The following is a 21827-nucleotide window of genomic DNA, read 5'->3' on the forward strand; positions in this document are numbered from 1 at the left end:
ACTTTGTTCCGACAAAGAACAGCGTTGTTTGCGAGGTGAGGCGTCTCTCATTGCTCGTAGCAAATCATATCGTAATGCATCTAGTAATTCTTCCGGCCTGCTCACCAGCGTTTTTGTTGCGGCAATTTGTACGTTGCATAAAAATGCGGTTGCCCTCAGTAACGTAGTATTATAAATGTATGAAGACGTTTTACTCATCCTGCCTGAGTGACTAACTCTTCTCTAATTGTTCTAGCTACATTTCACTGAAGACCAATTTGAGCCGCGCATATTACAAATCGTCCTATTCAGTTTACAGACCACAGCAAAAAAGCTATAACTTTCACATTGTGAAGACAAAGGCATGGACAGTCGATGCACTCGCGACTAATTAAGGCATGCTGAATATATTAACTGCGGTGCACATACGCGCACAGGCAAGAAAAAAGGGTGCCAGGTGTTCTTATTTATCGCCCAAGAGAAGCGAGCGTGAAAGCCTTCTAAAGCCTACTGCGGTAAGACATCCTTCATCCAACATAATCGGCCTTAATCCCCTCTAATGTACCTTAATCCCTCCTAATTCACCCTAATCCACCTTCATCCACCTTAATCCAGCCTAGTCCTTCTTTATACACCTTTATATTTACTAATGCACCTTAATTCACCATCATTCACCCTAATCCACTTTCATCGACTTTAACCCTCCTTAATACACCCGAATTAATCTTAATCCAATCACTAATCAATCATAACTTTGCTAATCAATAATCATGTCTTATACACGGGTGCACATGCTTTGGTTCGCTTCCCGCCTTCTTTCGGTCACGCGATATTTTCTGTAGGTGACAACACGACCTTGAAACAGAGGTCTAAGACTTTTGCTTAATATGCCGCACACAAAGGGATGTGTCACAAGCAATACTAGATCAGACGCACAAAGTAAAGCATCTCATCGTGCGGCAGAAAAACTGTCTGGAGTTTAAACTCGCCTCAAAAGCTCCCTTTACATCGGTATACACCGTTCATACGGCTTTAGGAAAAAACCAACCCCGTCATAAATGTTGCCTCTAGCATTATCGATGCTGTTATTAACATTTCTCAAAATTTTCAACCCCACTGGGGCGCGCAACTGGCCCAAAATAACACGCCTCCATAGAATCCTGCGGCCCGTCCGCGGGAGCCAGGGAGGAATAGCGTGCCGTGCGCAGCCGGCGGGCGAGGAGAATCAAGGAGGAAAGCGCCGTGAGGAGGAGAGTGTCGCTACTTTCAAACATCAAGGGGCTTTAGGCGTTGAGAGCGCCGCATGCGAAGCAAAATTCTATTAGCGGGTGGTACCCCTCTCCCATCTCTCGTTCGCGCCGCCCTGATTTCCTCCTGCACTGCGCGTGTTTGGGCACGTTTCGTGCCACGCGTGGTGTGTGCCTACGTGTGTGCGCGTGGACATTTCCTTGGAAAGGCGGTGTATAGTCTGTTTCACATTTAGGGGAAAACTCGAAGCGCATTGCATCGCGATGCGGCGAGCGCTTGAGTCAGGCGGCGGCAGCAGCTCGCGCAGGTGCTCGAGGGGCGGGATCTTGAACGGCGTCGTCTGCTACGGCGGCGCGCGCTGGCCGCATTGTCGGGAAACGTTCTACTGTCGGGTGCAGGGCGCCGTTCACATCGTTACTGCGTGAAATGAGCCGGTATTCTTTGCTAAGCGTTGCGCGACGCCCACTGATACGCCTCGAATGTAAGTTCATTGCTGCAGGGCAGTCATAGACGACGTACTGATTCCATACATTCTTGACGGCCCGTTCCTGGAAGGCGACTATATATTCTAACGCGATAGGACGCCGATCCACACAGCTCGTGTTGTGCAAGAACTGCTAGAAGAGCGCGCAGTCACTCTCTTGGAGCGGCCGACTCAATCCCCGGGCGCCAACATCATTTAAAATGTCTGGGGCTCGTTGAAAGTATCGCTGGCGCAACATTCCCTCTATCAGTCGCCCGAGGATAGGCTTCGATCCACCATCGTCAGCGACTGAGACGTGCTGCGAATGAACACATCCCTGATCAAGTCATTCTACACTTCACTGCCTTCCAGGATGAGCGCTGTCATCGCTGCCGCTGGGGACATGACGAGATACTAACTGAAGTTTCGAGCGTGACGTGTCCAATTCCCCACCGGCGGGCAGGGTCTGTCTGGTGTAGCGAATGATTGTCGAGAAAGATCACTTCCAGCTCATTGTCTGAACCTAAAACTTTCATTTAATCGTATCCGTTTGTTTCATCGTGTTCGACTCCCATTGTTGAGTGCCGTTTTCCTTTCGAGCCAAACAAAGACTGAGTACGTTGCGCGCACATCTTGGTGCGTTTTGTCGCTGCTCATTAGGGTAGCACACACACAGTGAAGAAATATACGTGCACACGCTCAGTACTCCGGCCTTTTGAAAGAACAAATGAACCATGCTGTCAAAAGAAGTTTGTGGAACTCCATTATCGCCAATGAAGGATCAGAGTTTGGCGACGCACAACGTTTAGTAAAGAATATCAGCTCAGTTGTCGCAGTACCGATGAAATCGGTGCACTGCCCCTGACAGTACCACGCTTCCCGAAAATGCGGCCAGCGCGCGCCGCCGTAGCAGACGACGCAGATCACGACACCGCCCCTCAAGCGCGTGCGCCTGCTCGAGCTGCTGCCGCCGCACGACTCCATTGCTTGCCGCATCGCGATGCAATACGTTCTGAGTTTTCCCCTTAGTGTGAAACAAACTGCACACGCTATATTTGCCTTTAAGAATTAAGGTCGGTACGCTTGACGATTATTTTTATGGATGCAATGCGGCGAAAGGGCAGCGTCTGCTTAACCACGTAAGTGACGCTGAGCAGGTAATTGGAAACGACATCGTATGTGCCGCCGGAAAAATCGTCAGCACGTACGATGCGGCACATACATACGGCACCTACGAGCTAAAGTCATTTTTGCAGTTTCTCACATTATGTTTGCTACAAATCCGTGTTGTATCTGATGGCGACAACGGACTTCTATCGACACTGTGCGGAAATAAACAAGATATATCGCTGCATAGCACAAGTACGACATGCGCACACAACTTTAACTAGTACGTCTCCTACAATATTGAATAGAGGCAGCAATGTAGACAGCTTGGCCATTTTTTTAACAGTACTCAAGAGACGGAAGTTGACAGTATTATTAATCATTCCTGCTTCAGCAATGCCGGCGCGACCAAGACGCGGGTGTGTATCGTCCAGTAACCCGATCGATCGGTTCAGTGGTGAAGCGGGAATGAACTCTGGTCATGTTCAATGCATCATGCACATATTCAATTTCTCGGCACGCGTGAACTTCGGCCACTGCTAGGCATACAATAGACGTGGTTTCCATTCTTGGGCAGCGCACACACAAACGAAATACGAGAAAGAAGACAGGACAAGCGCTCGTTGAACTTAAAGTTTTTATATGAATAAAAGGATTATGTACCGAGTAATTATTAAATTCACGTGGGTTACATATAGAAACCGTCATACACTCAGGAGTGATCAATGAACGAGCTCGCTTCGTTTGCTAGTTGTTTACTTCGCTCGGCGCACCGCAGTAATCCATGTCTGTCGTCTGCTTCTTTCGTACCATTTTCTTGTGAATCGGCAGAATTTCACTGGTGGCATCAACCCTTTCATGTTTACATTGCTGTCGTGACAGTTAACAACACAATAATAATTTCCGGTTATTCGATAGGCGCCGTCGCAAACAAGAGACGTTTCGCGCGCAGCGCGAACTGAGCGCGGGCGCGACCGCGAAGGGAAGCGGCGACGGAACCTACACCCGTTGGAGATGAAATCGCTCCGCCAGGGGAGAAACGAGCGCTGGCGCCTAGGATGAAACTTGGCGTGCGGTCGTCTATCGCGCCCGCTCTTACTCGCGCCTGCGCACAAACGACTGGCGATCCCTCAATTGAACGTCTCGTGACCCCCCCCCCCCCTCGTTTTCGTGCCTCGAGCGCGAAAGACGGCGCGCTTCCGCTCCGCTTTCCTCCCTCCCTCGCGCACAGCATAGTGAGCTGCGATCGTCGGCTGACCCTCGCAAGTCAGTTGCTAGCCCGTGTCGACACGGGCTAGCACGGGACACGGGAGTCCCTTTTATACGCTCGATTTTCACAAAAATTGCCGCGAATCTCGTTCGCTGTAGCCGATAGTCTGCTGTAGCGCGGTCAGCTAAAAGCGAACTTCGTTTCATTATTAGGTAGAACAAACTAAGATTGAAATATGGTCCATTATATCCGAAGTTCGCTGTACGCGGATCCGTTGTAACGAGCGTAGACTGTAGTTCGGAAAGTGAGCATTGACAACACAGGTGTGTGTCCTGCCTCTTGAGCCACCAGCTAATTCAGTCGATTCTGTCGGCCCCTTCAAGGTCAAATAAATTGGAAGTCAACTGCAAGTTCACTCAAGAACACTAACAGCTACATTCCCACTTTTCTCATGCTATCAGGGGTACCATGTATAAGCCAGAAAATTATGCAAGCAGAATCGTTTTGCTTTTCCCTCTGAAGTCGAACACTTTGTGGTATTATGTTCAAGCAGTAATTATTTACAGAGGTGTAACTTAGAACCGCATTCACTGCTATTTGTAAATAGTAGGTGTACCTTGTTTTTATTTCAGCACAGGAACAAGGACAATTGTAGGCTCTAACATAGGCCAGAGACTGTATTCATGGGCAATCACTTTCAGGAACACCTTTGCTTTCGAGAGATTTTGTGCCAGATGCTTTTTCATCTGCACGTGACCGCATTCCTGGCACAATGCCAAACACACTGTCTTAGCACAGTGTGAGGGTTGCTATCAAGAGTAGATGCTGACATGTTTGGCAAGTGAAAGTATCCCTAAAAGTGATTGCCCTGGAATACTGCCCCAGATACTCCATTTCTTAGTGGTGCACCATGTCCATGTATGCTGTCACTTCAGTTGATGTCATTATTGTTCTTTTGATGTGGATAAAGTACAGACAGACCAGTATTTCACACCTGCTTTCTGCTATATACAACCATTTTATTTTTCATAAAGAAATAGAGCAATGGACATCAAGTGAACAGGCGCAATGTCCCATCTGCCCCGGCAGTAAGCACCCATGGCTGATGTGGGTGGAAAGCACAATCAAGAACACCCATGCCCTTCTGAGTTGAGTGACCATGGAGGATCTTGACAGGCACAATCAAAGGGTTCTGCATGAGATCACTGAAAATAAAATGAGGTATCATCTTTAAAACTCACTTTCAGTACATGTACACAAAAGGCACTCCTTAGTGGTTGCCAACCATAGGATTATTCAGCACTTTATGCGGATAAAGTCATAGTTTTATGGACCAAGGCAATTTTAACATGCTGTGATCAATTTTAAGTTTTAGAAACTTTTTAAAAATTGCCTGTGGCAGATAGCATTCTCGTCCTTGAGCTGGATTAGTCAAGAGGCAGACATTATTAGCACAAGGAATCGAAACGCATATTCAAATAATTAAAAAGATTACTAATTAACTTTGTAATTGATAACCTTACGGCACATAAAGCAATTTATGAATTGTAGCCTGTGAGCTTGCAGGAGGTATCCACTTGAAATGAATTTCCAGGATGGCAGCAGTTTCAAAACATTGTAAAGGTGTTTATTAGCCACCAGTGGTTGGGCTGACCGTCAGCGCAGGGCACGGACTCTTAGCATGAGCAGCGTTCCCTGAGAACATCGCTAGAGAGCTTGACCCACTAGAAAGCGCTGGAGAGGGTGGCCCACTATAGTGTTCCTCTTCTTCGCTACAATTACCCCCAGGAATGAAAAGGGAGCCGCCGGCGACCTAACAGCTCCTCACTATGAGTGGATCAAAGTAGGGCTTGACGCGTTCTACGTAGACGATGCCTCGACTACGACTGTGCATGTCCGAATACAGTTCAATGGGTTCGATCATGTAGTTAAGGGGAATGCATGCTTGAAAATACGGTACGGCTCTTCATAGTTGGGCAGTAGTTTTGAAGAGAGCCCAGGTGTAGCGGAAGGAGCAGAAAGCCACACAAGCGCTCCGGGAAGAAAGGTGGGTGCAGAGGTGGTGTCACCGCGAATGCTCTTCTAGCGCTCTTGGTCATTGGAGGTAAAGGCCCGTGCAAGATTGCGGCACTCTTCAGCATGTCTTGCCATGGCAGAAATGGGAACACATTCAGATGCATCCGGATGATATGGTAGAATTGTGTCAATGGTGTGCGACGGGTGCCTACCGTACAGTCGGGTGCCAACCGTACAGTAAGAAAAAGGGTAAAAAGCCGGTGGTGCTCTGAGTAGCGGTGTTGTACACATAGGTTACGAAGGGCAGAATGACACCCCAATTTTTGTGGTCAGAGGCGACATACATTGCAAGCATGTTGCCGAGCGCACGGTTGAAGCGTTCTGCAAGGCCATTGGTTTAAAGGGCCCCTGAAATGGTTCGGACAAATTTTGTAGATGCGTAGGGTACAGTTAAAGTGAATAATTCGCATCACAATTTATGTGAAACGTCTCATATTAAGAGAGTTACGGACAATTACAAGTTACCCTCCTCCATAGTCATGCATTTTCTCCTCAACTCGTTCGCCGAGTGATCGGGGCTAAGCTCAGCCTTCATTAGCTCTGCGTCATGATGGCACGTTGTGTTGTCGACTTCCGGTTCTCTAGGAGCGCGTGCACGAAGCCTCTCCAAACTCTCCACCAGCTGCTTGGCAGTCGACCCCAAGCGAGAGCTATCGAAGCAGCATGCGTTGTGAGCATTCTGTCACAGCGCCAAACATGTCTGGTATTCCGGTAAGCACAGGCGTCTCGACGGAACGGTGAAGGCATAAACTCATGCTGATGAAGGAACTTTAACGTAGACGTACGTGAGCTGCCTGATCGGTCTCCATGCTCATCCCGTAAAACGGCATGGTAAAACGGCCAGGCCCTGCCCCTTGCGCTTGCATTTACCATAATACTAGACTCGCGAAGCGCTATTGCGTTAGTAATCTTCCGGTGTAAAGTGACAGCCGCAAACATGCAAATTCTGGCATCGATCGGATAGCAGCAGTCCGATGCGCTGCAGCCAGTCCACTCGTCTGCTGCCTTACAGAGGGACACGATGTTGCAGCTTGACATATTGCCAGTCACTGCGTTTGCAGTCCACAACGCAACAAAGTCGAATCATAGCACTCGCGAAAAGACTGAGACTGACCCTGACCGGGGAGCTCTTGTCAAAATGGAGCATGTTGTAACACAAGCAGATGACGCTTACTGTGTGCCAGAAGTGCTTAAGTGTAGTGAGAAATTGTTCTTGTGCATTCTCTTTCTGTTACTTTCTCTTTATAGAAACAAATGAACTAACATTCCAACTATTATGAACATAATTTGTTCATCATAAAGGTGGAAAAATTATCGATGGAGTGCCCTGGGCAGCCAATCGGATAGCTCGCCCTACTGACTTCAATTGGGTGATTTACGTCACATGGGTAGGGGTGGCTCAAAATTCAGCCGAGCAGTGTGCTGCGATCAGCAGCGATGTACATTTTTAAAACCTTACAATAAATTACATGCTTTACGCAGAGCACTTAGGTGTGTCAATTAATGATCAGAAGGACCTACTCTAACGACTCAGTACGTTTGTACAAAATCGTTTCAGGGTCCCTTTAAGGATGCTATGCCATAGTTGTATAATGAACAACGTGGCGTTCTTTAAGAATGACTTCAACTACTTCGGATAGGAAGACACGTTCGCGATCACTGAGCAGTTCTTCAGGTGGCCCATGAAGCAGGATGAATGGATGAAGCAGGAAGGAGGCAACATTGTGCGCTGTAGCTGCCGAGAGGGTGGCAGTTTCGACGTATTGTGTGAGGTGGTCAACAGCCACAATGGCCCAGCGGTTTCCAGCTGATGTCAGAGAAAGAAGCCCGTAAAAATCGATACCGATGCGCCCAAACGGCCGGGTAGGGCAAGGTAAAGGTTGCAGACCAGCTGACGAGAGGAAGAGTGGAGATTTCCGGCACTGACAACTGGGACAAGAGCGAATGAACGTCTGAACTTAGCTGTACATCCCTTGCCTGCTGTCGAAGGCGCTGATAAGTTTTGAAAACTCGCAAGTGTGCACATTGTGGATTGGCATGGAAAGCTGCACATATGTCGGAACGCAGACTGCGAGGTATTGCTAATAACCACTGGTGCCCATCGGGGTTATAATTGCGCTGGTGAAGCAGGTTGTCGCGAATAGCTAAATGGTGAGCTTGACGACGCAGCGTGCAAGCGGTTGGTGGTGCTAATGAACCAGAAAGCAAGTCTATAAGACTTGCTTTCTGGTTCCAATGGTCCTTGCACTGCTTCAATGGTCACAGGTAATCTAATGGTCCTTGCACTGCTCAGATGCTATGGTGGTAAGGTCGAGTGAAGGAATGGTAAAATGGGATAGTGAGCAGCAGGAATTGTTGTCAGGCAAGGGAGAGTGCGAGAGGGCGTCGGCGCGAGAATGCTGGCATCCGGTGCAGTACAGCATGCGGATATTGTAGTCGTGCAGGCGAAGTGCTCATCGGGCAAGGCGGCCTGAGGGATCTTTCAAAGATGACAGCCAACATAGTCAGGGTGTCTACTAAGTTGAAATTTCCAAATTCCCTGAGTTTTCCAGGTTTTCCCTGAGCACCTTTGCGAAATTCCCTGAATGAGCCAGAACTTTGTTTTATGTCAAGACAGGCTGACACCACGTTGCCCGATGCTGTCACTCTCTAGTAAGCATGCTGAAACAAAAAATGACTTAATCCAGTTTGAATAGTAAGGAGTAATATCTATTTTATTTAAAAAGAAAACAGAAGGAAGGTGTTAGTAAAATGCACAGCGAAAGAAATGGTAAAGCCCATTCCAAATTGAGTCGAACATTTTCAAATATGAATGAAAAGGAGATGCATACATAAGTAAATATTTTTTAATATCAGCTATTTCTATCAACTGATAGCAAGCTCATCTGTATGAGGTCCTGAACTTTGTCACATCTAAGGTTCTCTCTCAGCAGCTGGGAAGTCAACCTCAACTGCCCTGACATACTCTCAGCCCGTACACAACATCTCAGTGTTGGGTTTCACTGCTTAAACAATTTATTTTGGTTTGGATGAGGGACACCTGTGTCTCAGCGTCAGCCAACACTTAGTTTTTTTAGCTCAAGCTCCTTCAAAAAGGCGGCGGCACCCTTCCTTTCCTGTTAATTCCTCAGTGCGTCGGTCCTTTCTGTTCTCATCCTCCTTCTACCACGCTTTCACCACATGGATCATCTGAAGCATCCTCTTGGTCAGTTGTACAGTCAACATTTGATTTTTCGAACTTCCGACGGGGCCGCAAAAAAAAATTGAAAAAAAAAAAACGGGCAGTCTGAAAAAAATTAATGCATGTCTTTAACTGCCTTTATGGGCTAAAATTACCACAGGCACGTCTGAAAAAGCTCTGAAGGCCTGCCAGTACGCTTATTAGGCATATCAGGGCTTGTACTGTGACGGGAGACGGGGTGCACGCATGTGTAATTAAAGGGCCCCTGAAACGGTTCGGACAAATTTTGTAGGCGCGTAGGGTACAGCTTAAGTAGAACGTTCGCACCACAATTTAAGTGAAGCGTTACGTATTAATGGAGCTGCAAGCGATTAGAAGTTACCCTCCTCCCTAGCTATGCTTTTCCTCCTCAACTCGCTCGCCGAGCGAGTGGCGCTAAGCTCCGCCTTCACTGGTTCAGCGTCACGATGCGACGTCCCATCGCTCACTTCCGGTTGTTTAGGAGCACGCCCCCTCCCGCGCGAGACCTCTCCGCTAGCCGCTTGGCCGTCGACCGAGAGCTATCGAAGCAGCGTGCGTTGCGAGCATTCTGTCGTAGCGCCGAACGTGTCCGGTACTCCGCTAACAACAGGCAAGCTGGTCATTTCGTCAAATGACTGGAGGCATAAACTCAAGCTGAAGAAGGAACTTTAGCGTAGACGTACGTGAGCAGCCTGATCGGTCTGCATGGTCCAGACACTTGCTGGCGCAGCGCTTAACCAGTCAAACAAAGCGCTAATATTGCTCTAACCAAGTGTAAAGCATTTTAAACATTTTTAAATCAACGTGTTGAGGATTACATTCCTGCGAAAAATACACACCAGCAGCAAAGAATACACTTCGTTGCTGCTACTGTGTATGGTTGAGCTCTGTGCCACCAGGTGGCTGCACCGTGCAGACCGTTTACATTTGCCCTTCTGCTCATCTCGTGGCTCATCCCGGCACAGTCAAGCGGCCAGACCCTGCCCCTTGCGCTTGCGTTTGCCCTAATACTGGACTCGCGGTTTGCAGGTCGCTAGGTTTGCAGTCCACAAGGCAACAAAGTCGAATCATAGTGCTCGCGAAAAGACTGAGACCGACTCTGACCGCGGAGCTCTCGTCAAAATGGAGTACGTTGTAACACAAGCAGACGACACTTGCTGTGTGCCGGAAGTGCTGAAGTGTACTAAAAAAGTATTCTTGTGTATTCTCTTTAAGTTATTTTCTTTTTACAAAAACAAAGTAACTAACATTCCAACTATTACGAGCATCATTTGTTCACCACAAAGTTGGAAAAATTATCGACCACGCGCCCTGGTCAGCCAATCAGATAGCTCGCCCATGTGACGTAATATGGGTTATTTGCATCATATGGGTAGGGGCGGCTTAAAATTCCGCCGAGCAGTGCGCTGCGATCAGCAGCGATGGGTATTTTTAAAACCTTATAATAAATTACACGCTTTACGCAGAGCACTTAGATGCATCAATTAATGATCAGAAGAACCTACTCTAACGACTCAGTACATTTGTAGAAAATCGCCAAAATCGTTTCAGGGTCCCTTTAAGGAATACATACTGTGTCCCGTGACAATTGCCCCCTTCCCAGGCTTGTTATGCTTCACCGCCTAACATTAGTGTACTGAGGCGAAGCTAACTTTCGGAGACTGGCATTACGCAACGCGCTGTGCTCTGCGAGCTTCAAAGCCAATTGCGAGGATTACAAAGGCGGAGTCGGTGCCATTGGTGATAGCGGCGAATTCTTTCAATAAAAAACACGGCACCGCACGGCAAGAAGCTTAATAGCGAACATAGAAGCAGCTAGGCCTAACGTTGCCGCGGTGGTGGTTACGGCTGCCAGCGGATCTGCCTGCGAGAGTGCCGGTTCGAGGCGGCGAGGTAATCAAAATAGCGGCGGTGGCGGCTTTGATTAACGCCATTTCAGACCTGCAGTCGGGGCAATATACATTGACTATATGGAGTACGTGGTGGTGCCGCAAAACCGTGCAAATTATCGGGCATGTCCAAAAAATACATCGTGCCGATGACACGGCGTCAATGACGATTCGTTGCGATTCCTCTGTTACTGGAGCCAGCATTAACACGACTTTCGTTCCCTTTCAATAAAGTTACAGCTAATTTTCCCTGATAGAAGCACAAATTCCCTGAGTTTTCCCTGAGTTTTCCGAGTTTTTCCAGACTGTTCAAATTCCCTGAGAATTCCCGGTTTTCCCGGTTGGTAGACACCCTGATAGTGCATGATGGTCCGTGACTACATCAAATAGACGGCCATACAAATAAGGCTGGAACCTATTAAGAGCCCATATGATGGTCAGGCATTCTTTTTCTGTGACAGTGTAATTCGTCCCAGCTTTTGTAAAAGTACGACTTGCATGAGCCACAACATATTCAGGAAATCCCTGTTTGAGCTGGGCAAGAACAGCGCTGAGGCCAACACCACTGAAATCTGTGTGCACCTCGGTAGGGGTAGGGGTCAGCTGCTGAGCAGCAGATCGGCACTTCTTGAGGTTAGTTGTAGCCCTGCATTAGTTAAATACGTTAAAACAGACCTGCGTGCATGGTGAAGTCAGGAGCAAAAACAAAAACGTCGTCAAGATAGCACAAGCACATGTGCCACTTCAAGCCGCGCAGAACTGTGTCCATCATGCGCTCAAATGTTGTGGGTGCATTACAAAGTCCAAAAGAAATTACATTAAATTCGTATAAGCTGTCGAGTGTCACAAAAGCTGTCTTCGGCTGATCGGTGTCTGCTATGGGTACTTGCCAATACCCTGAGCGCAAATCTAGAGATGAAAATAATTCTGTGCCTTGTAGACTGTAAATCGCATAATCTATGCGTGGGAGAGGATAGACGTCCTTGCGAATGATCATGTTGAGGCAGCAGTAGTCCACACAAAACTGCGCAGAACCATCTTTCTTCGTAACTAGGACGACAGGGGATTCCCATGGACTGTTGGAAGGTCGTATGACCTCCCAGCGAAGCATGTCGTTGACTTGTTGATTGATTACACGATGTTCTGCAGGGGATACACAATACGGACTTTGTCACAATGGCGGTTGCGAGCCAGTATGGAAGCAACGTGTCAGAGTTAGCGCCCGGCCCAAGGAAGATTGTCAGACATCGAAAGAACGAAATCCTTCTAGAACCATGAAAGATGAGACCAGTGGTCCGGTGTAAGGTCATCAGCAATAGAAGAACCGAACAAATCACTGGGTGATAGGTCACAAGTAGAAACAGCACTGAGTGCACTAGAACTAGCACAGTAATTGTCACTGGGCATGTCCATAACTTGCACTTCCTCAATCGCTTCTACACTGCCAAGGCATTCCTCTCGGAGAAGCAACATAGGGTACGGAAACGGGTTGCAAATGAATATGGTGCTATAGCCCTGTGTGATGTCCATTGTCGCAAAAGGCAGCAGCAGACCTTTTCGAGTGAGAAAGCAGTGCAATGGCATCTGACATTCCGCTGCAGGACATGGGCACAACCGTTAAGGCGTTCGGAGGAATGAGGGTGTTGGCTTGGACAAGTAGTTTCCTCGAAAGCGAAGAATTGTCAGTGAGCAACAAATCCAACAGCGGCGAGAGTTGTAATTCGGCCCGTGCACAATGAATAACGGCGTTGTGGCACGAGAGAAAATCTCAGCCGAGGGTAACATCATGAGAGCACGAGGAAAGGATGATGAATTCCATGGCGTATCGAACGTCAGCAATGACAACACAAGCAGTTCAAGCCGCCAAGGGGTGAATATGCTGAGTACTGGCTGTGCAGAGAGAGTCTAGAAAGGTGCATCGCGACTTTCCAAAGTAAGCGGCAAAGCTTAGCGTTCATAACACATACAGCGGCTCCTGTGTACACAAGTGCAGATGTGCGAACAACCTAAAAAAAAGTTCAATTATGTTTGAGGGACTGCAGCGAGGACTTTCAAATTTTGACATTGCCGCAGCCCTTGCCTCTTCGACTGCGACGATTAGTTTTCCTCGTCCCGAGTGATGAGGCAAGGTCGCATGGGCGAAAGTGAGCGATGGTGTGGAGAAGGTGAATGGCGGGTAGTTGTCATCCGGTGCAATGTCAGCGATATAGCCGATTGGGGGTCGTAATATAGACGGTTGTACTGGCTTGTCAAGGGTGGTGCGGCGCTGGGCAGTTGCGCACAATTCCAAAAACGTGCGACGTGACCGGTGAAGCTGCGCACAAAGCATATTGGCCGGTTGTCGGGAGTACGCCACCGGCTTGCAGGGGCAGGTCCCATCCATGTCACATGACATGACTGCACGGCAGGCGGCCGTCAGGGCCTAGGCATGAAGTCGGCAGAACAGAGAGGCATACTTGAAGAGAGTGGCTGGGTCCTCACGACGACTTCCGCGTAGCTGAGTGGTGCAGCTGTTGGCACCTGTTGGGGCAGCGCAACGATGTCAGTGTAGCTTAGTGGTGCAGCCACAAGAATATGCTGGCTCTGGTCTGGTAAGACCTCGGCGATTTCCCAGGACCTTAGCAACTTGCATTTTATGTGCCAAAACCACGATCTGATTATGATGCATGCCGCAGTGGGGGAATCTGGAAATTTTGACCACCTGGGTTCTTTAAAGTGCACCTAAATCTAAGTACAAGGGTGTTTTTGCATTTTGTGCCCATCGAAATGCGGCGCCATGGCTAGGATTTGATCCTGCGACCTTGTGCTTAGCAGGCCAGCACCACAGCCACAAAGCAACCATGGTGGGTGAATTTCAGTACAGTGCAGTCCACTTATAATGATATCAAGAAATACAAAAAATATGATCATTATAACCGATGATCGCTATATCTGAACTTCCAATAATAATAATAATAATAGTAAGAAGAAGAAAAAGCTACCAAAAAAACTTTTGTAGCTCTGAAGCCGAATTCGCCACTTGCACTAAAGAATAGATGTTGTAGAAATAAGGCTGTGAAAAACAAAACTTTATTTTTAGCACCAAAGATCCTGTCAAGTGTTAGGCGCGCTGAAATAATCTGAAATCTGCACTTGCTTTCGCGGCAGTTTCAGCTTCACAACCGCGGTATGCATAGCTTCCAGCTGCTGCGCGAACACTGGCAGCAATCATTTGGAATGAATAAAATCAATTAAGGAGTCAATCGATGACAATGCACTTTGCGTGAACATCGGGGTCGGGGTCGAGGAGCCACTGTCGATCTTGTTGTCACTGTCGCTGCTGCTGTCGTCACCGTCACACAACATTGCCGTCTGTCGTGCCAGCACATCTTCGGGGATTGCCTCGTTAGTGATCTCGCAGAATGAGGCAGCACTGTCTGCAGTCAAGAACTCCTCCATCGACGCACCACCTGTGTCACCAGTAGCGACGTGCTCCCAGAGCTCAGTTAAGTCGGCGGCATCCACCATGTTGGGGCCGAATCTTATAACGAACCGTTTGCTTCACCGCTTATGTCACTAGATGCGTCACTCCTAAGCCGGTGGTGGAAGAAGGGAAGGACGTGACGATGAGAGGGTGCCACCTCTGAAGTGTACGTCATTATATGACGAGCTAATCGAGGAATTGCAGAATGTTTCTGCTGGCTAAATAAATGTAAAATATAAATTAAATATTATACGCCAAGTTCTGAAGTATAAACGTGTGGTGCCGGGCCTTTACGCAATGCAGAAGTAATTTATTAATGTCATTCTTTTTCATTCTCAGCCGACAGGCGGTATCGCTAGCGTAAATGAGTTGGCAGAGCGCAGTGCTATATGCCGTCTGCTACCAGGAGCTCGCACGGTGCACGCAGCAGGAACACACTGCCAGCACTTAAGTAACGAGCGTGACAAAACTGTGAACTGGTTCTTAGGGACACCTTTACTAGCCGACTATATCAATTTTCCTTCTTTTTTCGTCCTTCGTCATCGGCTCGGACATGAGCCGTTCGACGCCGCGCTGCCACTATTCCTGCGATCTGCCCCACGGCGCGTGGCGTGATAGAGGCAGTGGAACTTGAAATCGAACATTACGATACACGAGCCCTGCATTGCCTGCGCGAAGTAAAATGAAAAGCGTGGTGCTGATGGTGCGCGCTCTGCTGTGAAATTGAGGAACAAAGTGCGGCACTCCCAGAACTAGAGAAAAAAAGGGCAGCCAAATGAGAGATCTCCACAATATCTTCCCATCCTGACTGTATAGTTTTATTAGCCAAACGAAGGAAGTGCTGAACCAGCCTAGGTTGAACCCTTCTGATTGCTGAACGGCAATCTGCAGCTATTCACGCTGGCGATAGCACTGGCAATTCGATCTCACCATGCAATTATCTCCTTGGCATTGGCTTTGAAGTGGAGGTCACGGGAAAGCTGACCCAGCCCTTCTACCAGCCAACACAGTAATTGTGAGAGCAACTTTGTGGACAGTGTCGGCAGCAGAGATCTAGGCCATTCCGATAAATGCTTCCCGTCCGACAAACCTTTGAGAGCTGCAGACCAGTGAGGATGAACCACAGTGTGCAATATTCCTTCCTCTGCGTGGAATGATCGCTGGTACGCTTGCACCCGAGTCTCTTCTATTTGATAGCGTAGCCTGCAAAAGGTCTACTTAGCAAGCTGCCAAGGGCAGTGCAACTCATCATCCGTCATTTCTTCGAACGCGTATCGCACTTCCAGCCGTGGTCGACACCGAAAGAGCAACGCCAAGCAGACGACGAAGTCAAGCAATAGCCTCCGAAGCAACCAAAGCACGAGCGCGCGACTACCGCGTGTCTCCGGGGTCGCGCTACCGGTGCACGCGGCCAAGGTCGCAAGCCAACAGCCAAGCCACAGCAATGGAACCCAAAGCGGACTACCTCTTCGCCAGTTCCTACGACCGGTTCGCTTTGAAGGTGATTGGCAGATGCATGACATATTCGTAAATTGCGATACCGCCCCGCTGTCTCTGACGACCTGTGACGTAACCAAAATTTTGGCCAATCAGGTGAGGCCACACGAAGTTCCCCAACCGAACCGTTATAAGATTTGGCCCTTGGTTTCACTATCAGAAAGAGGGGGGGGGGGGGAGTAGGTTTGTCCTGCCACACAAAGCCAACCTTTTTGAAGCAGTTTCGTATGGTGGACTGCTTCACCTCATACCACGCACCATAGATGAAGCGCACGGCCTTCAAAAGGCTGATTTTCAGGTGAGGGTGCCCGTATGCATGGCCCGTCTGCATGGCCTGACGTGCCAGGAGCTATACGGTCAATGACTCCAACCTTAAAGTTGGCTAAAGCCTTAAAGCTGGCTATCACGGCGGCGTCCAACAGCTGCAGGCCTGCTGTTGTGTTGGGAGGCAGAAAATCAATTTGGCCGATGTCAGCTTTGAGTTAACGCTATGTGCGCTACGGTTGTCCAGTAGCAACATTACTCTTCTTCCTTGATTTTCAACTATGCTGCCCAACTCGAGCAGCCACTCCTCGAACAAGTCACGGGTCATCCACGCCTTCTTATTGCTGCGATAGCGGACGGGGATATGCTGATTCTTCAAGCATGCTGGCTTCTTGGATAGTCCGATAATGAAAGGCTTGAGGTGATGGCTCCCGTACATGCTAACACACAGCAACACAGTCATCCTAAGTTTAGACTGCTTCCTGCCGGGCATGTATCTCCTTTAAAAGCATGTGTCTTTGACGGCAACATTTGAAAAAAAGAAAGAGCAGTTTCGTCACAGTTGTAAATATCCTCGTTCACGTATACAGCACTCCGGGTAGCTTTGTCAGTAGCCACTGCTGCTTCGCCTGCCTATCCACGGACGTTGCTTACCCTACCACGTTTTTATAAACGATGCTATGCCGCTCTTTAAAATGCTGAATCCAGCCTCCTCCAAGCTCAAAATGTAACCGTCCCAGAAGAAAAGCGAAGTTTTTCGCTTTGGCAGGAAGCATTGGCCCACTGATTGACACATTATGCACGCGGTTTGTGATAAACCAATGATAAAGCGGCTCTTCCACATTGGCATACAAAGGGTCCCCAACCCTTTTCTGCTGATGGGCATGACCACTAATACTTCTTGCCTTCACAATCGTGGTGCTTCCGCGTTTGCAGAATTGTGGATATTGTCAACTGAGCGAGCTCATATTTCTTTACAAGGGCACTCACCTTGAAGCCGCGTAGAAAATCCTGCAAAATTTGCATGTTCATGTCATGCAACACAGCTTTGCGCTTTGTCAGCGCCATCTTCGAACTGGGCTGTCCGCTGCTTTGGTGGCTTCAGCTGTGTAGCTACTACTGCGCTCGCTGCGAGAGGGACTGAGTTGGGGGATGGGTGCTACTGCATTGCTTCAATTTTCACCTTTTTTATCGTTTTCTCTCTTTCTCTTTTGGTGCGATTGTGGGTGACGAGCGAGGCGCAAAAACGTGAAAAAGCTGGCGCCATATTGTGGCACGCTGCGCCAACTCACAATGCTCTGCGGTGCATGGGTGGTACGGGCGGGGCGGGACGTGCAGCGCGGTAACGGCGGCAGATACGAATTTGCATAGGTGAACATCGCCCCGTCTTGGCATCATTCATTTCAAGGAAACCAAGCAACACAAATGTCAGGATTATTCTGCATGGCAAACGCTGTCCTGATGGCAAAATTTTGATCGTTATATCCGATATGCGGTGAATAACATATTGTTATATATGGTGTTTTCTACCATAGACCTCATGCATAAAATGACACTATTACCTTGACCCATCGTTATAACCGGTGCATCGTTATATCTGGTATCGCTATAAGTGGACCACACTGTATAATGAAATTTCTATACAGTCAAACCACGATATATCGAACAAGGTTATATAGAATTATTGCATATATTGTACACTTTCTATATCACCTGGAAAATCGCATGCATTTTTTATTTTTTATTTCGAACGGGGTCGGACATAAAATGGATATATCGAACTCCTCCACCCCAGACCACGTGTCCTCTGTTGACAGGCGGTGAGCTTTCCTGCAACACTCCTGAAGATAGCAGTGGTGCGATGGGCGTTCCCGACTGCTGCGATCGTGCCGAGGGCGTCATGCGAACGTAGAGGGGTACGCACGTGGCAGCTTGGCTAGTTCGACAATGTCAACAATGCATTGCATTTGTCGCACTGACTCATCTTCGCTGCTGTGCTCTGCGCCTGCCGCGCCTCGCGAGGACTGGCCGTCTGCACTTGCATCCACAAAGACGCGTAACAGCATGTGCTCACTGGGCTTACTCATAGATGCCTTGGCAGACGCCACTCAATACTTTGTAATTGACAGTGTTTCGAAATGCTTCGATTGACGGACTTGGAGATCACAGCAGAAGTGCATTGGACTGCCGCTATCCAATTTGCGCCAGGATTTGCGCGACTGCGGCCGTCACTTTACACCGGAAGATTACTAATGCAATAGCGTTTCGCGAGTCCGGTATTAGGGTAAACGCAAGCGCAAGGGGACAGGGCCTGGCCATGTCCCCTTGCGTGTCGTTTCAGGGGATGAACAGGGGCGCAAATGTGAATGGTCTGCACGGTGCAGCCACCTGGTGGCATAGAGCTCAACCACACACAGTAGCAGTAACAAAATGTATTCTTTGCTGCTGGTGTAAATTTTTCGCAGGACTGTAAATGTTAACACGTTTTTGTAAATGTTTCAAATATTTTACACTTGGTTAGAGCAATATTAGCTCTTTCTTTGGCTGGTTAAGCTCTGGGCCAACGGGTGGCTGGACCGTAGAGACCGATCAAGCAGCTGACGTACGTCTACGCTAAAGTTCCTTCATCAGCTTGAATTTATGCCTCCACCGTTCCGTCGAAACGTTTAGCTAGTGTGTTATTACCGGAATACCAGACACGTTCGGCGCTACAACAGAATGCTCGCAACGCACGCTGCTTCAATAGCTCTCGCTTGGAGTCGATGGCCAAGCGGTTAGTGCAGAGTTTTCACGCGGGTAGGGGCAGGCTCCAAAACAAACAGAAGTGGACGATGTGATGTCGCATCGTGACGCAGAACTAATGTAGGCAGAGCTTAGCCCCGATCGCTCAGCGAACGAGTTGAGGGGGAAAAGCATGGCTAGGGAGGAGGGTAACTTGTAATCGCTTGTAGCTCTATTAATATGTAACGCTTCATTTAAATTGTGGTGCGAATGTTCTACTTAAGCTGTACCCTATGCATCTACAAAATTTGTCCAAACCGTTTCAGAGGCCCTTTAAGCACGCTGCTACCAATAAGAAGCAGACTACACTGCTGCAGTACTTTCAGCCAAATAAACAAATACTTTGTGTGAAGCTTCAAGTGTGTATTACCTTCACCACGATTGGGGCGCGATCGGGGATCGTTGTTTGGAGTGCACATTCGGTTGTGCTGCATGCGTTTGGCCTAGGCCGCCCTGACTTCTGCGCGGCAGACGAAGTCAGCATTGCCTAGGCCAACTGCACGTGGCGCAACCGACATGCACTCGAACAACGATCCTCAATCACACCACCCTCGGTTCACTGATTGATTTGCAGAAGTTTTTTATGTGTTTTTTACGTGATTTTATACATCGAATTCTGGCTGTATCGAACTATTTCGCTATCACTGTGCTGTTCTATATATTAAGGTTGGACTGTAAAATGAACCAAACAGCCGATTTTACCTACTTTTTTGCATAGAGGTTTCATTGTACCTATGTGACTATGCATTAAATGTGTACCACATGTGGCTTTGCATACGCTGTGCACACACTGTGCATGCATATATCGCTACAGGTCTTTCTACATGCTCAAAGTTTGTTTTTGAGATGAATACGAACTGTCTCCTACGAAGACAGCATGTCAAGAGGCCGGCATCCAGCTTCTGCTACTGTTCCTAAGCGGGATGACCCCTTCAGAAGGCCCAGACAGACTCGAAGATCATTGTTTTGAGCTGTAAGTTTTCTCTTGCTTGTGGGAGGAAATTTGTGCAAGAATATTTCTAGAACCAGTGCTATGTCTAGCTTTGGGCAGGCACTGAAAAGCATATCTATCTCAATTCCTGCTCGGTGTGGCCGATTAGATCACAAGACATATCACCCTGGGCACTGTCACCACTGGAAATGTGTCAATATCCCTAGAATCAGAGCAAAAAAGGAAATTCCCCAAGCAGCGACCCATCAGACTGCTTTCAAATAGTTAAACCTTGATATATAACAAAATTGCCAAAATCGGCAATATGCTTCGTTATATCAAAATTTTATTATATTGAAATTCAACCTTTTATGCGAATAAGTACAGTCACCGATAGATTTTTCTTACACGGAAGTGGCCACAAAGTTTTCAAGATTATACTTCACAAATGCTGACACATTGGACATGGCAAAAGAATACTCCTATGAAGAAAAAGATCACCTGTGGAATCTGCCACTTTAGCAAGATAACTTTACGCGATTGATTGATCCTGGAGCAAGATCAAGAATTCCACGACCACTTCCTCGTCGCTTAGAGATATTGAAACATGGACTTTGTAACTGAATGTTGCATTGACGAACAGTTACCTGTATCGCATAGGGTATACCACTGATTCCTACTGTGATAAGTGTGGCAGTTTAGAGACAGTGGAGCACATAATACTTGCATGTCTTGCGTATCGTGACGGAAGATGGTCTTTTGAGCACCAAATGGGCATGATTTATCACGATCCACTAACATTACCTATCATCTATGGTCCAATGCCCGGCTCTTCAAAACAGCGGTAGGTCTTGTATTTATTGTTCCAATATCTACAAGAAATTGGTCTTTTCGGAAAGCTTTAAAAGTTTACTATACGATATAAAAAGGCCTGAATTCACCCACCATCCGTAAATGTCATTATCAGGGTTTACTCGCGCATTTCATATTTACTTTTATTTTCTTGCTTCGTTTTCTACTCTCCTCTGGAATCTTTTAATCTCCTTCCCCCTCCCTATACAGAGCAGCATTTCAGCGGTTGCATACATACTGGCAAAAATCTGTTTTCTAATAAAGAGCTTCTCTCTCTCAAAGTTTGGATTCCTTGTGTTTTATGTGCACTTTTATTTTTATGTTACTGTACATTCACCTGACAAAACTATTTACTCTATTTTCTTTAGAAGTGTTCTTTTTTGAAATAAACAGAATTACAGATTCCTATTCTTATGCCCTGCTAATAAATACAAAATATGCGCTTTCTATGTGATGCCATGCTAAATCGGGAGTTGAGTAGTGCACTCATTACTTTGGACATTTGAAAAATAATTAAAAATCATTAGTGGTTAGCTACAGAACAAACTCCATGCTGAAGCAAGCCATGAGGATAAAATTGTGCTTTGCTGCTTCAAACGAGCGGGTGGGGGGGTGGGGGTCATGGAGGGCCACCGCCCTTGGGTGCCACTGTCCCTAGTGACGCCACTGCTGCCAGCTTAATGCTTCTTGCTGTAAAACAAGTTGCAGTTTGGCCCGAAAGGCGAAGCATCGAGTGCAATAGCAAACTATTAGACAGCTATATGATGTCAGGATAGCAGTTTTATCGGCCGTATAAACCTTTAGGCATTAATTTACTAACCAAATTAACAAGCATGGTGTCACGCGTGCACAAGCAAATATGAAC

General features: G+C 47.6%; 1 protein-coding gene and 1 pseudogene across 1 annotated transcript in view; both read right to left on the minus strand.

Annotated features, from left to right (window-relative positions):
• Positions 1-5005: 5005 nt before the first annotated feature.
• Positions 5006-21827, minus strand: part of LOC135916558 (ribosome biogenesis protein bop1-A) — an 86250-nt gene continuing 69428 nt past the window's right edge. The window contains exon 17 of the mRNA XM_065449981.1: positions 5006-5212. Within this exon, the coding sequence (XP_065306053.1) occupies positions 5059-5212 (154 nt within the window). The 3' untranslated portion in view covers positions 5006-5058. The remainder of the gene's footprint in view (positions 5213-21827) is intronic.
• Positions 14243-17466, minus strand: LOC135916579 (tigger transposable element-derived protein 4-like; annotated as a pseudogene).

The sequence above is a fragment of the Dermacentor albipictus genome, chromosome 1 (assembly GCF_038994185.2).
Source record: "Dermacentor albipictus isolate Rhodes 1998 colony chromosome 1, USDA_Dalb.pri_finalv2, whole genome shotgun sequence".
Lineage (NCBI taxonomy): Eukaryota > Metazoa > Arthropoda > Arachnida > Ixodida > Ixodidae > Dermacentor > Dermacentor albipictus.